The 15,418-nt window shown below is 37.2% G+C and overlaps 1 protein-coding gene across 2 annotated transcripts in view; it reads left to right on the top strand.

The window, feature by feature from the left end:
• DYNC2H1 (dynein, cytoplasmic 2, heavy chain 1) overlaps positions 1 to 15,418 on the top strand; it is a 394,047-nt gene that overhangs the window by 126,327 nt on the left and 252,302 nt on the right. For both annotated transcript variants that reach the window (XM_010838873.1, XM_010838872.1), the window contains exons 53-55: positions 1,947 to 2,031; positions 3,508 to 3,662; positions 5,383 to 5,520. In XM_010838873.1, coding sequence (XP_010837175.1) covers positions 1,947 to 2,031; positions 3,508 to 3,662; positions 5,383 to 5,520 — 378 coding nt within the window. The remainder of the gene's footprint in view (positions 1 to 1,946; positions 2,032 to 3,507; positions 3,663 to 5,382; positions 5,521 to 15,418) is intronic.

Here is a 15,418-nt window from a genome sequence, read left to right on the forward strand (position 1 = left end):
ACAAGGAGATCCAACCAGTCCATCCTAAAGAAATCAGTCCTGAATATTCATTGGAAGGACTGATGTTGAAGCTCAAGCTCCAATACTTTGGTCACCTGATGTGAAGAACTGACTCATTGGAAAAGACCCTGATGCTGGGAAAGGCAGGAGGAGAAGGGGGTGACAGAGGATGAGATGGTTGGATGGCATCACCAGTTCAATGGACATGAGTTTGAGCAAGCTCCAAGAGTTGGTGATGGGCAGGGAAGCCTGGCGTGCTACAGTCCATGGGGTTGCAAAGAGTTGGACACGACTGAGCAACTGAAATGACTGACTGACTGAGTACGACAAAGTAGGGGAAGGCCAAGGAAGCTGAGGAGTTATGGTAGGAAGACGGTGGATGACAGTATCAAGGTTGTTGAATGAATAGACTGCAGGTCTTGGTGAAATTTGAGGCTTATTTGCATTGCAAAAGGAATGAGCTGGTTAGACAGGAATGTAATGGTAAAAGAGGGGGATGTTTGCAAGTGAGATTATGAAATGATTGCAGTTATTGTTAATGACAAGGTATTAGGATGTGACCATTTGACATGGTAGGGGAGAATGGCTGGGGAAAAGGTGATAGATAACAGAAGGAGGAGAATTCAAGGAATTGAGAGGTCAAGGTATTAGTAAGAATGAATAGTGTTAATATACTCATTCAACTCCAAAGTGCTGTTTTTATCTCCTGGGAGGTAGAGTGGAAGCAAAGTGGAATGTGGTTGAAACCAGGCAAGAAAACTTTCCTAATGTGGTATATTATTTAGGGATAGATTCTTTCCCACCCTTCCCAGCTTTATTGAGGTATAATTGACACATAAAAATTTTATGTGTTTAAGGTGTACATCATGTTTTTGTTTATTTTATGTTGTGAAATGATTAGCACAATCAAGCTAACTGACCTAAGGGATAGAGTATTTTAAAGAAAGTGAGTTTCCAAAGAAATGTTCGTTGATTTAAAAGTGTGTGTTTAAAATATTCTCTCAGTTGCTTCAGTATATTTTCAGAAATCAGTGAAAGTATTTGAGAAAAAAAAATATTCTTTGGCTCAAGAATCATGGCACTTTCAAACTCCCCACTAGTTAAGGGATCTTCTGTCTTAATGTTTTGTTCAGTCTGAGAAGAAAAAGATGCTTTTTGACCTAATTACCTGGATTACTTGCACTTGTTCTTATTAGGCATGTGAACTGTATCAGGTGAAATAAGTTGGAGGTTTTTGGTTTAATTTTAAAATTTTGGAGTTCTACTTAGTTTTTGTTCCCCAGAAATAGGGTTTAAAATTTTTTTAATATAGTTTAATATCTGTTCATTACTTAATTTTCTTATTTGTGATAGTGGCAAAAATCTTGCCATGACTACACAATAGATAGTTTTTAGCATTATCAATTATGTTGATATCAATTATGAATTATTTTCATTTATTTTGATTAATTATGATTAATTAATTATGAAATTATTTTTATTTATTCATTTATTTCCTTATTTCTCATTTAAGAAATCTAAGAATCCTTCCTGTTCCTTTATGTCATGAAGGCATTTTAGTAGTTTGATACCAAATAAAACATTTAATTTTATTACTTTGTGATTTTAAATGGTATCTGTGATTATTCTCTAATTCAATCAAAATGGTTATTTTCTTCATTTCATAAAGTCTAATCATTTTTCAAGTGAGATGCTGAAGCTTTTCCTGTGTGCTATTAATTTCCAGTCAATGGTTGATACATGTGTCAAAAGTATCAACTAGGAAATGTTTTCTGAAGACTGATGTACTATTTTTTTTTTTCTTAGTCTGGAAGGAATCCTAGAAGAAAAGTCCAACTGATACTTTTTATGTGTTGTGTTAAGTGTTTTTATACCTCTGATACTGAATTTACTTAAACTTTTTTCATACTGAATTGAAGTTTAAAGAAATGCTCTTCCTGTTTTAGATACCTGAAATGTTACTCAGTGAAATGGGTGGTGATGAAAGATACAGTGACAAAAAAAGAAAAGAAGAAAAGAAAAAGAAATCAGGTAGTATTTTGATGAAATTGATTTTACCTGGTTGTTATTGATGAAATAATTGCCGTTTTCTAATGTCGTAAGGTAATCAGGGTCAGTAATGAAGAGCCTTCCATGTCATGTTACAGAAGGAATTTGGATTCTGACTTCTTAGTGATTTGGGATAATTGACAAGTTTTTGTTAGAGATGTAACGAGAGTCTTGTTTTAGAAAGAGAAGTCTCTGCATCCACCTGTTTTTTCAGATATTAGAAATAGAATGGTGTACAGAGAAACAGGGGTTCATAGACCAGTATAGAAGGCTATGCCTTCTAATCTAAGAGGAAGGAATGGACTTGGGTGGTATTAGGAGGTAATCTCAGAGAAGGCAATGGCACCCTACTCCAGTACTCTTGCCTGGAAAATCCCATGGATGGAGGAGCCTGGTGGGCTGCAGTCCATGGGGTCTCTAAGAGTCAGACACGACTGAGCGAGTTCCCTTTCACTTTTCACTTTCATGCATTGGAGAAGGAAGTGGCAACCCACTCCAGTGTTCTTGCCTGGAGAATCCCAGGGACGGGGGAGCCTGGTGGGCTGCCGTCTGTGGGGTCTCCCAGAGTTGGACACGACTGAAGTGACTTAGCAGCAGCAGCAGGAGGTAATCTAAAGAGGATTTGGTTATATAACGGCTGCTGTATGCAAGGAAGAAGAAGGATGCAAGAATATTTCTCAGGGTTCTGCTTGGAAAAATTTATTAGAAGTTGATTTTGTTCAATTGGGTAGAGAATACAGATGGGAATAGGTTGAGACAACAAAGAGGGAGATAATTGTGTTTGGTCGTGTATATATCGGCTTCCCAGGTGGCTCAAGTAATAAAGGATGTGCCAGCCGGTATAGGTGATGTGGGTTTGATCCCTGGGTCAGAAGATTCCCTGGAGAGAAAATGGCAGCCCAATCCAATATTCTTACCTGGAAAATTCCGTGAACAGAGGAGCCTGGTGGGCTACTACTGTCCATGGGTTTGCAAAGAGTTGAACATAACTGAGCGACTGAGCACACATGTGTATATTGAATCTAACGAGAGCTTAATTTTTTGACTTTTGAAGCCCTGTTTCTTCCCATGTACATAGGAGGGGATAGGTGTTATTTGGTTTGGTATATCTTTTCCACTCATACAGCTTTTAGTAAGCTTACTTTCAGACTACATGTTATGTAGTCCCAATTAATTGACATGGGAAACTGTAGATTTATCTTTCTTGCAGCAATAAAACTTGTCAGGGGAAATACAGGGAAAGGTATATACATACAGTTGAAGTGTAGAGACCACGGGAAAAAATAATGCAAATTAATAAGAAAAATGGAAGCTATGCATGGATACCTAGGAATAACTGTTCACCTTTAAGCAAATATATTATTTCATAATTTCATTGAGTAGAAAAAGATAGTTAAGTTTATTTTCTGTAATTCTTAATGGACTATACTTACATTGTCGTTTTTTTTCTCTTTCTAGTTGATCCTGAGTTTCTAAAATCTTTTTTATTAATCCATGAGTCTTGTAAAGCATATGGTGCCACACCAAGCCGATACATGACCTTTTTACGTGTGTATTCTGCCATTAGTAGCAGCAAGAAAGAGGAATTATTAAAAAGACAAAGTCATTTGCAGGTACATTATTGGTGATCTAAAGTTATTTTATTTATGTGTAGGGGACAAGGATTATGTAAATCACAATGCCATAAATAAATATTGTACTGTATTAAATATCCTGGAAAACTGTCTCACCTATCTGTATTGCCCACTGGATTATAGTAATGGTTTTGTATTTTTTTTGGTTGAATAATTATTTCTTTTCTTCACCACGCATGTTATTTGTGTGCTTTTGATAGCTTTTGATAGCTTATTGTGCTGGCTTTAAATGTCTTTTTCACATGAACTTATTTTAGAAATCAGACATGCCTATTATTAATTAAAATATATAATATTATGTTTTATAGTAGACTATATAATTATATTTTATAAACATTCTTAAAAGTATATTTTATTATATATATTTCATTATTATGTATAATTTATTATATTCTTATTTATGTCACTTAGTACATTTGGAACTCTTTGTATTTCTATTATTGTAGAGCTTCAGCTTAAGTACGCTGTTAGAATGCTAGCCCCAGATTCTGTCAGAGAGCATTCCTTCTCCAGAGTTCTTGCTTCCCTTTGTAAGGGTAGGAAACCAGGAACATTAATTGACAGAGTTATCTTTATCCTTCTTTCTACTGATTTACTTTCATTTATATTAAGCCACTAACTGCACATGCTTTGGAGAGTTAATTTCCGGATTTAGTTCTCTATTGTATTTGAGGTAAATAAATTTACTGAGTTACAGCTTTATTGGGTCAATGTCGTGTGTACATTAGATAAAATGCTAATGTCAAGAACCAGCATGATGCCTGTCCTCTGTGCTGTGCTCAAAAAATACTGTTTGAAGTGAAGTGAAGTGAAGTCGCTCAGTCGTGTCCGACTCTTTGCGACCCCATGGACTGTAGCCTACCAGGCTCCTCGGTCCAAGGGATTTTCCAGGCAAGAGTACTGGAGTGGGTTGCCATTTTCTTCTCCAGGGGATTTTCCCGACCTAGGGATCGAACCAGGTCTCCCACATTGTAGGCAGAAGCTTTACTGTCTGAGCCACCAAGTTTACATTCCCTTTTTTTGCCATTGCTATCTTTCTTCTGGTTTGTTTTGTGACAAAAATGCAATTGTATTGAAGAACAGAGAGAATATTTTTCATGTTCATTCCTTGGATTATTGATGGACAGTGGAATGGAGTGTTCTAATGGCCAGACCAGGGTCACCACTCCCGCCCCGCCACCCTGCCCAAAGAATAGCCGAAGCATTTGGAGTGATTGCTAATCAGCACCCTATGTAAGGCAGTCTCTTGTAAAATAGTTGGATAATAGACAAGCAAAACCAAGGCATGTCCAGTATAAAAAGAGTGGTCCCTGAGGTGCTTTTGTTCAATTAATGAGACTGAAAAATTAGAAAGGTTTACTGTTTTGTTTTGTTTTTTCTATTTTCTTTCCTGTCTAATGCAGTTGAGTAAAACCCCACTGGTTAAGCTAATTAATATGTGTTAATGTATTCAGCTTTACTGTGATGCTTTAAGATCCATTTTTCTCTAAAGCCTTTGTGAAGTCTTTCTTTACATCTTAATGGATAAACAGTTGACTAAATTGTTATAATGAGCAATAAGAAAAAACCCAAGTTCACTTGCAGATGTGGTATTTGTACACATTTGTATTTTTTTCATTCATTCTTACAGACTTTGTTTACCCTTATGTATATAACATTCTTATTCTTTTAATATTGTCGGTCTCTTCTATTAATGTAGGCTGGTGTATCTAAACTAAATGAAGCTAAAGCTCTTGTGGCTGAATTGAACAGAACAGCTGGAGAACAAAGTGTATTACTTAAAACTAAGCAAGATGAAGCAGATGCTGCTCTTCAAGAGATCACAGTATCAATGCAGGTAACATTTAGAGGAAGCACAGAGATGCAAACAATAGGAAGGCCATTTATACCTGGTTGTCGTTCACTGAAAAATAACGATTTTACTTAAGTGGATTTAAAAAGTATTGCTTGTCTATATTGAATAGACTGATAGTATTGTGTACTTGAACTTTTGGAAAGAGTGTATTATTTTCCCATATTGTTTAAAATCACAACTGTAGTCTCCTCAGTTGTTTATACACTAATTTATCTAAATCCTATAAAATACAAAAGTATAAACATTTTGATTGGTATAGATTTGTCTGTAACTGCTTTTGTTTACCCTCTGTTAGTTAATATTTTCTTTTATTTTTCTTAATATTATCTCCTTCAGGCTTCAAGCCTGTTTTTTATATTCTTAGGATTTATAAAATGTCTTTATTCATTCTGTTTATACTTTCATGATATTTTTAATATTTTGATTGTATCTTCTTTTTACATTGCCTTTCTTTGGTTGAACCATCACAAGAGAGATTTCTCTGCATTCTTTATTGCCAGGGTATTTTTTTTTTTTAATTATTTTTTAATTGAAGGATAATTGCTTTACAGAATTTTGCTGTTTTCTGTCAAACCTCAACATGAATCAGCCATAGGTACATATATATCCCCTCCCTTTTGAACCATCCGTTCCCTCTAGGTAGATATAGAGCCCTGTTTGAGTTTTCTGAGCCATACAGCAAATTCCCATTGGCTATCTATTTAAATGTGGAAATGTAAGTTTCCACGTTACTCTTTCCCTATATCTCACCCTCTCCTTATCTCTCCCCGTGTCCATAAGTCTATTCTCTATGTCTCCTTCTCCATTGCTGCCCTGTAAGTAAATTCTTCAGTACCATTTTTCTTGATTCCGCATATGTGTGTTAGAATACGATATTCATCTTTCTCTTTCTGACTCACTTCACTCTGTATAATAGGTTCTAGGTTCATTCACCTCATTAGAACTGACTAAAATTCGTTCCTTTTTATGGCTGAATATTCCATTGTGTATATGTACCACAACTTCTTTATGCATTCATCTTTCGATGGACATCTAGGTTGCTTCCATGTTCTAGCTATTGTAAATAGTGCTGCAATGAACAATGGGATACAAGTCTTTTTCAATTTGTTTTCTTCAGGGAGTGGGATTGCTGGGTCATATGGTGGTTTTATTCTTGACTTTTTAAGGAATCTCCATACCATCTTCTATAGTGGCTGTATTAATTTGCATTCCCACCAACAATGCAAGAGCGTTCCCTTTTCTCCACACCTTCTCCAGCATTTATTCTTTGTAGACTTTCTGATGATGGACATTCTGACTGGTGTGAGGTGATATCTCATTGTAATTTTGATTTGCATTTCTCTAATAATAAGCCATGTTAAGCATCTTTCCATTTGTTTGTTAGCCACCTGTATGTCTTCTTTGGAGAAATATGTTTAGGTCTTTTTCCCACTTTTTGATTGGGTTGTTTGTTTTTCTGGTATTGAGTTGTATGAGCTGCTTTTATATTTTGGAAATTAATCTTTTGTCAGTTGTTTCATTTGCTATTATTTTCTCTCAGCCTGAGGGTTGTCTTTTCACCTTACTTATAGTTTCCTTTGCTGTGCCAAAAGCTTTTACATTTAATCAGGTCCCACTTGTTTACTTTTGTTTTTATTTCCATTACTTTAGGAGGTGGGTCATAGAGGATCTTGCTTTGATATGTCATCGAGTGTACTGCCTGTGTTTTCCTCTAAGAGTTTTACAGTTTCTGGTCTTACATTTAGGTCTTTAATCCATTTTGAGTTTATCTTTGTGTATGGTGTTAGGAAGTGTTTTAATTTCATTCTTTTACATGTAGCTGTCCAGTTTTACATGTAGCTGTTCCATTGATCTATATTTCTGTTTCTGTTATACTGTATTGATGAATGTAGCTTTTTAGTATAATCTGAAGTCAGGAATGTTGATTTCTCCGGCTCCATTATTTCTCAAGATTTCTTTGGCTATTCAGGATCTTTTGTGTTTTCATATGAAATGTGCAATTTTTTGTTTTTAGGCATTTTGTGAAAAATGCCATTGGTAATTTGAAAGGTATTGCATTGAATCTGTAGATAGCATTTGGTAGTATAATCATTTTCACAGTATTGATTCTTCTTACCCAGGAACATGGAATATCTCTCCATCTGTTCTTGTCATCTTTGATTTCTTTCATCAGTGTCTTATAATTGTCTGTGAACATTTCTGTTGTCTCCTTAGGTAAGTTTATTCCTAGATATTTGTTTTTTGTTGTAATGGTGAATCGGATTGAGTCCTTAATTTCTCTTTCTGATTTTTCATTGTTGGTATATAGAAATGCAAGTGATTTCTGTGTATTGATTTTGTTTCCTGAAACACTGTGAAATTCACTGATTAGCTGTAGTAATTTTCTGATAGTATCTTTAGGGTTTTCTATGTACAGTATCATGTCATCTGCAGATAGTGAGAGATTTACTTCTTTTCTGATCTGGATTCCTCTTATTTCTTTTTTTCTCTGATTGCTGTAGCTAGGACTTCCAGAACTATGTTGAATAATGGTAGTGAAAATGGACACCCTTGTCTTGTTCCTGATTTTAGGAGGAATGCTTTCAGTTTGTCACCATTGAGAATAATGTTTGCTGTAGGCTTATCCTATATGGCCTTTACTATATTGAGGTAGGTTCCTTCTGTGCCCTTTTTCTGAAGAGTTTTAATCATAAATCGGTGCTGAATTTTGTCAAAGGCTTTTTCTGCATCTGTTGAGATTATCATATGATTTTTATCATTCCATTTAATATAGTATATCACATTGATTGATTTGCATATATTGAAGAGTCCTTGCATCCCTGGAATAAACCCAACTTGATCATGGTGTATGAGGTTTTTGATGTGTTGCTGAATTCTGTTTGCTAAACTTTTGCTGAGGAATTTTACATCTATGTTCACCAGTGATACTGGCCTGCAGTTTTCTTTTTCTGTGTTGTCATTGTCTGGTTTTGGTATCAGGGTGATGGTGGCCTCATAGAATGAGTTTGAAAGTGTTCCTTCCCCTGCAGTTTTTTCAGAGAGTTTTAGAAGGATCTGCATTAGCTCGTCTCTAAATGTTTGATAGAATTCACCTGTGAAGCCATCTGTTCCTGGGCTTTTGTCTTTGGAGAGAGATTTGATCACAGCTTCGATTTCAGTACTTATAATTGGGTTGTTCATAGTTTCTATTTCTTCCTGGTTCAGTCTGGGAAGATTGAATTTTTCTAAGAATCTGTCCGTTTCTTCCAGGTTATCCATTTTATTGCCATATATTTGTTCTTGATAGTCTCTTATAATCCTTTGTATTTCTGCATTGTCTGTTGTAACCTCTCTTTTTTCATTTCTAATTTTGTTGATTCTTCTCTCTTCTTGATGAGTCTTGTCGAAATGTTTGTCAATTTTGTTTATCTTCTCAAAGAACCAGCTTTTAGTTTTATAAATCTTTACTATTGTTTCTTTCATTTGTTTTCATTTATTCCTGCTCGGATCTTTATGATTTCACTCCTTCTACTAATTTTTTTTTGTCTTTGTTTTTCCAATTGTTTTAGGTGTAAAGTTAGGTTGTCTGTTCGATGTTTTTCTTGTTTCTTGAGGTAAGATTGATTGCTATAAACTTCCCTCTTAGAAATATTTTGCTGCATCCCATAGGTTTTGAGTTGTCATGTTTCATTGTCATTTGTTTTAGAAATTTTTTGATTTCCCTATTGATTTCTTCAGTAACCTGTTGGTTATTTAGAAATGTGTTGTTTATCTTCATGTGTTTGTGCTTCTTAAACAGTTTTTTTTCCTTGTAATTGATATCTAGTCTCATAGCGTTGTGGTAGGAGAAGATGCCTGATACAATTTCAGTTTTCTTAAATTTACTGAGCTTTGATTTGTGACCCAAGATGTGGTCTATCCTGGAGAATATTCTATGTGCACTTTAGAAAAAGGTATATTCTTCTACATTTGGATGGAATGTCCTGAAGATATCAGTGAGATTCATTTTGTCTAATATACCATTGAAGACTTGTGTTTCCTTATTAATTTTCTGTTTTGATGATCTGTCCATTGATGTGAATGGGGTTAAAGTCTCCTACTATTATTGTGTTATTGTCAGTTTCTCCTTTTTTTTCTGTTAGTGTTTGTCTTATGTATTGAGGTGCTCCTGTGTTGGGTGCATAGTTATTTACATTTGTTTTGTCTTCCTCTTAGATTGATCCCTTGATCATTATGTAGTGTCCTTCCTTATTTCTTGTAATCTTTATTTTAAGGTCTAGTTTGTCTGATATGAGGATTGCTATTCCAGTTTTCTTTTGCTTCCCATTTGCATGGAATATATTTTCCCCTCCTCTCACTTTCAGTCTATATGTGTCTTTAAGTCTGAAGTGGGTTTTTTGAAGACAGTATATATATGGGTCTTGTTTTTGTGTCCATTCAGCCAGTCTGTGTCTTTTGGTTGGAACATTTAAACAGTTTATATTTAAGAAATTACTGATATATATGTTCCTATTGCCATTTTCTTAATTGTTTGAAGTTTGTTTTTGTAGATCTTTTTCTTCTTGTGTATTTCCTGACTACATATGTCCCTTTAACATTTGTTGCAAAGCTGGTTTTGGTACTGAATTCTCTTAACTTTTGCTTGTCTGAAAAGTTTTTGTTTCTCCATCAGTTTTGAATGTGATCCTTACTGGGTACAGTAATCTTGGTTGTAGATTTTTTCCTTTCAGTACTTTAAGTACATCCTGCCATTCCTTTTGGCCTGCAGAGTTTCTGCTGAACATTCAGCTTTTAAGTGTCTGGGGTTTCCATTGTACGTTACTTGTTGCTTTTCCCTTGCTGCTTTTAATATTCTTTCTTTGTGTTTAGTCTTTGTTACTTTGATTAGTATGTGTCTTGACATGTTTCTCCTTGAGTTTATCCTGTGTTGGATTCTTTGTGCCTCTGGGACTTGATTGACTATTTCCTTTTCCATGTTGGGGACATTTTCAACTATCATCTCTTCAAAAATTTTCTCATATACTTTGTTTTTCTCTTCTTCTTCTGGGACCCCTATATTTCGAATGTTGGTGTGTTTGATATTGTCCCAGAGGTCTCTGAGACTATCTTCAGTTCTTTTCACTTTATTCAGTCATTTTACTTCAGTCCTTTTACTTTATTTTGCTCTTCAGAAGTTATTTCCACCATTTTATCTTCCAGCTCACTGATTCATTCTGCTTCAGATTTTCTGCTGTTGGTTCCTTCTAGAGTATTTTTAATTTCGGTAATTGTGTTGTTTGTATGTTTATTCTTTAATCCTTCTAGGTCTTTGTTAATTGTTTCTTGCATTTTCTCCATTTTGTGTTCAAGGTTTTTGATCATCTTTACTATCATTATTCTGAAATTTTTTTCAGGTATTTTGACTATTTCCTCTTCATTTATTTGGATTTCTGTGCTTCTCGTTTGTTCCTTCATTTGTATGTAGTATTTTTCTGCCTTTTCATTATTTTCTTTTTAGTTATTGTGTTTGAAGTCACCTTTTCCCAGTCTTCAAGGTTGATTTCTTTCTTCTTCTTGATTTCAGCCTTTCTAAGGTTGGTTCAGTGATTTGTGTAAGCTTTGTACAGGGCGAAATTTGTGCTGAATTGTTTTGTTTGTTTGTTTTTCCTCTGATGGGCAAGGCTGAGAGAGATGGTAATCCTGTATGGTGATTATTGGGTTTGTATTTTTGTTTTGTTTGTTGTGTAGATGAGGTGTCCTGCACAGGATGCTCTTGGTGGTTGGGTGATGCTGGGTCTTGTATTCAAGTCATTTACTTTGTGTGAGTTTTCACTATCTGATACTCCCTAGGGTTAGTTCTCTGGTAGTCCAGAGTCTTGGATTCAGTGTTCCCACTCCAAAGGCTCAGGGCTTGATATCTGGTCAGGAATATGTGGTTTGTTATGGAATTAAGTGAGATTAAAACAAATACTCCAAAACAAGAAACCAAAGAATAACCCCAGACAAATGGTAGTTAGAAATCCAGGCAAATAATAATTAAAATAATGGAATTATGCACATATCCATATACACCCATGAACAAAGTCAAAACAGTCCAACAAAAATAAAGTACAGTAGATTGATCCAGCAAACAAAGGAAATAAAAAATTATATTTACCAGTTAAGAACAAAACTAACTATAGCACAAACTGGGAAACAAAGCTAAAGTATGGTGCCAAATGGAGAAACAAAACAAAACAAAACTAATATGCTGAGAGGAAAGAAAGAGAAGAAAGAAAGAATTGATATGCAAAGCTAAATATAGGTAGATAAAGAAGATTTATATACTTTAAAGATTAACTGCAAGGGGAAAAGAATAGTAGGAAAGACAAACAAGGGAATAAGTGGAGAAAAAATATAATAGGTTTTAAAAATCAAAAATTAAAATTATATAAAAGAGAAAAGAAGACAAAAGAAAAAAATGAAAAAAATGGAAAACTCCACAGTTTTGGGCAAAAGCCCAATGTAGAGGCAGATGTTGATGGTATTAAAAAGTGTGACTAAATATACACATATACATATATACCCATAAGCAAAATCAAAACAATCCAACAAAAATAAAGTACAATAGATTGACCTGGAGAACAAAGGAAACCAAAAGTTATTTCTACCAGTTAGCAACAAAACTGAGTAAAGCACAAACTGAAACACAAAAGTAAAGCAAGGTACCAGTTGGGGAATAAAGTAGTGAAAATAAAACTAAAAAATATGTTGAGAGGAAAGGAAAGAAAGAATAGATATGCAAAGTTAAATAGAGGTATATAAAGGTTTATATACATTAAAGATTAACTGCAAGGGGAAAAGAACAGTAGGAAAAGCAAACAAAGGAATAAATGTAGAAAAAATAAGAATAGGTTTAAAAAGTTAAAAATGAAAATTTTAAAGAAAAGAAAAAAAAATGTCCACAGAACTACAAAAGCCCAACATAGAGCCAGTGGTTTATAACAACAATAAAATATGTGACTGAGAAAAAAAAAAAAATCTCAGAAACTTAATTAGATTTCCTAGTGCCAATAAAATCGACAACTATATCAGAGGGGAGCATAAAACAAGGAATAAAAAAGGAAAAAAACATCTGAAAGCATCTACAGAACAGTGAAAACATAAAAATAATAAATGGTTTTCTGGAGTCACTGCTGTCAGAGTCCTTTACCTTGCTGGGACTCACAGACCACCTCACCTCCCTAGGATGCCCTCCAACACTGTGCTGGTCTCTGGACCTGCTGTGGGGGCAGCTCAGGTTCTAATCTGGTCCTAATTCTGTATATTCTTGCCTGTAATGTCCACAGCTATCATAACTAGTGTGTTTTCTTTTGTGGGAGCTCTCAGTGGCCTTTTATATTTAACATAGACAGAGTCTACCTATTTGATTGTGTGGATTTAATCTGCAGCTTGTACAGCTGGTTGGGAAGGTTTGGGGTCTTCTTCCTTAGCCACACTGCCCTTGGGTTTCAATTGTGGTTTTATCTCCACCTCTGCATGTGGGTTGTCCACTGGGGTTTGCTCCTGAGGCTGCCCTGGAGGACTTGGGTTTGCCCCTGTGAGGGCCAGGTGTGGAGCTGGTGCAGCTGCTTAGGTCGTGGGGGTTTTGGCAGCACCAGGGAATTGGCGGCTAGTGCAGCAGGAAATATAGTGCCCTAGAAGGGTATGGTAACCAGTATTCGCCAACATGCTCCAGTATTCTTGCCTGGAGAACCCTCCTGACAGAGAAGCCTGGCAGGCCACAGTTTACAGTGTTGCAGAGTTGGACAGGACCCAAGTGACCCTGTGTGCATAGACGCAAGACTTTTTTTTGCCCGTGGCAGCTCTGCCCTAGTGAGGGTTGAACGTGAAGCTGGCACAGCTGCTTGGCTTGTGGGGACCCTGGCAGCACCAAGTGTGCAGGGACATGGGCTGCCTCAGCTGCAGGAGTTATGGCCCTGTCAGAGTCTTTTTTCATGCCTCTTGTAGCTGAAGATCAGAAGGCCTCTTTGGCCAGTCTTTCTCCATAGCTTTGCCTATTCAGGCACTTAGAGGGCTCCCTTGCCTGGGGTCCTTCTCTGTTTTTCAGGGCGTCAAGCACATAGAGGGCCCCCCTTGGCTAGGGTACTGCTCTGTAGATTGACGGGTCAGGCACTTAAAGGAGCACTTAGTTCAGGCCATCAGGCGATTGATGGGCCAGCCTCTGTATTGTTCAGCTGCTGATGCTGGTGTGTTGGGGGAGAGAGGCTATGGTGATGGCTTCACCCCCTACGCATGACTCAGCAGTATCACCTTGCTTCCGTGGCTGCCTGGCTTTCCTCCACAGTCTCCTCCCTCACATCCCCTGGATCCGTCTCTCTACAGTCAACAGCAGCCCTCACCCTGGGATTGCTCCACCATCCCTAAACTCCAGCTCTTAGCTGCTGCGCCTTCTAGGGGCCCTGCATTCCTGTCCAGAGTGTGTATGGCTGTGGCAAGGACTGTCTGATTCTCATTCCATTTAGGCTGCCACAGATCAGCTGTTTCACTCTCAGCCTTAAATGTTTCTCCTCTAACCCAGACAGTTGTCCCGACGTGGGGATCAGACCCCTGCTTCAGTCCCCCCACTTGCTGAGGGCAGGTCCAGTCCTACTAACACTCCTGTTTTTCGCCCTAGTTCTTCATCCTACCGAGTTCTGTGTGGTTCTATATATTCTTTTCCGCTGGTCAGGTACTCCTGTCTGCTCTCAGCCTGTGTTCTGCATGCACTTCTGTGTCTGAAGGTGTGTTCCTGATGTATCCATGGAGAGAGATATACTCCACGTCCACCTATTCCTCTGCCATCTTGTTCTCCCGTGCCAGGGTATTCTTTCACATTTGCCTACCTTTTCTGTATGCTTCTGCCCATTACCTTGCTTTTTGGTACTGATTACTTACTCACTACCACTAAGTCCATAAGTTTTTGTCCTTCAACCCTATTCCTCCTCTGAGCTTCAGACTCAGATCATCAATAATCTGTTAGATACATCTTCTTGAAAGTCCTATAAGCCTTACAACTCAAAACAGGTTCAAAACTAATTATTTCCTTTCCTGTATTCCTTTTTTTTAGTTATGGCACTACAATATAGCTAATTGTTCAAAACAGAATTTATAAATTGTGTTAGACTTCTGTTCCCTGATAGCTCAGCTGGTAAAGAATCTGCCTGCAATGAGGGAGACCTGGGTTCAATCCCTGGGTTGGGAAAATCCCCTGGAGAAGGGAAAGGCTACCTACTCCAGTATTCTGGCCTGGAGAATTCCGTGGACTGTATAGTCTATGGGGTCGCAAAGAGTCGGACACGACTGAGCAACTTTCACTCGCTCACTCACTCTGTTCCCTTAATCCATGCATCTAAAGAATCCTTAAATTCTGTTAGTTTTATATCCGTGATTGTGTCTTAAATATGTTTCACCATGTCCATGTGGGTGATGTTAACCTTCAGTTCAGTTCAGTCACTCAGTTGTGTCCGACTCTTTGTGACCCCATGAATCGCAGCACACCAGGCCTCCCTGTCCATCACCAACTCCCGGAGTTCACTCAGACTCACGTCCATCGAGTCAGTGATGCCATCCAGCCATCTCATCCTCTGTCGTCCCCTTCTCCTCCTGCCCCCAGTCCCTCCCAGCATCGTCTTCTCCAATGAGTCAACTCTTTGCATGAGGTGGCCAAAGTACTGGAGTTTCAGCTTTATCATCATTGCTTCCAAAGAAATCCCAGGGCTGATCTCCTTCAGAATGGACTGGTTGGATCTCCTTGCAGTCCAAGGGACTCTCAAGAGTCTTCTCCAACGCCACAGTTCAAAAGCATCAATTCTTCGGCACTCACCCTTCTTCACAGTCCAACTCTCACATTCATACATGACCACTGGAAAAACCATAGCCTTGACTAGACGGACCTTTGTTG

The sequence above is a fragment of the Bison bison genome, unplaced genomic scaffold (genome assembly GCF_000754665.1).
Source record: "Bison bison bison isolate TAMUID 2011002044 unplaced genomic scaffold, Bison_UMD1.0 scf7180017864107, whole genome shotgun sequence".
Classification (NCBI taxonomy): Eukaryota; Metazoa; Chordata; class Mammalia; order Artiodactyla; family Bovidae; genus Bison; species Bison bison.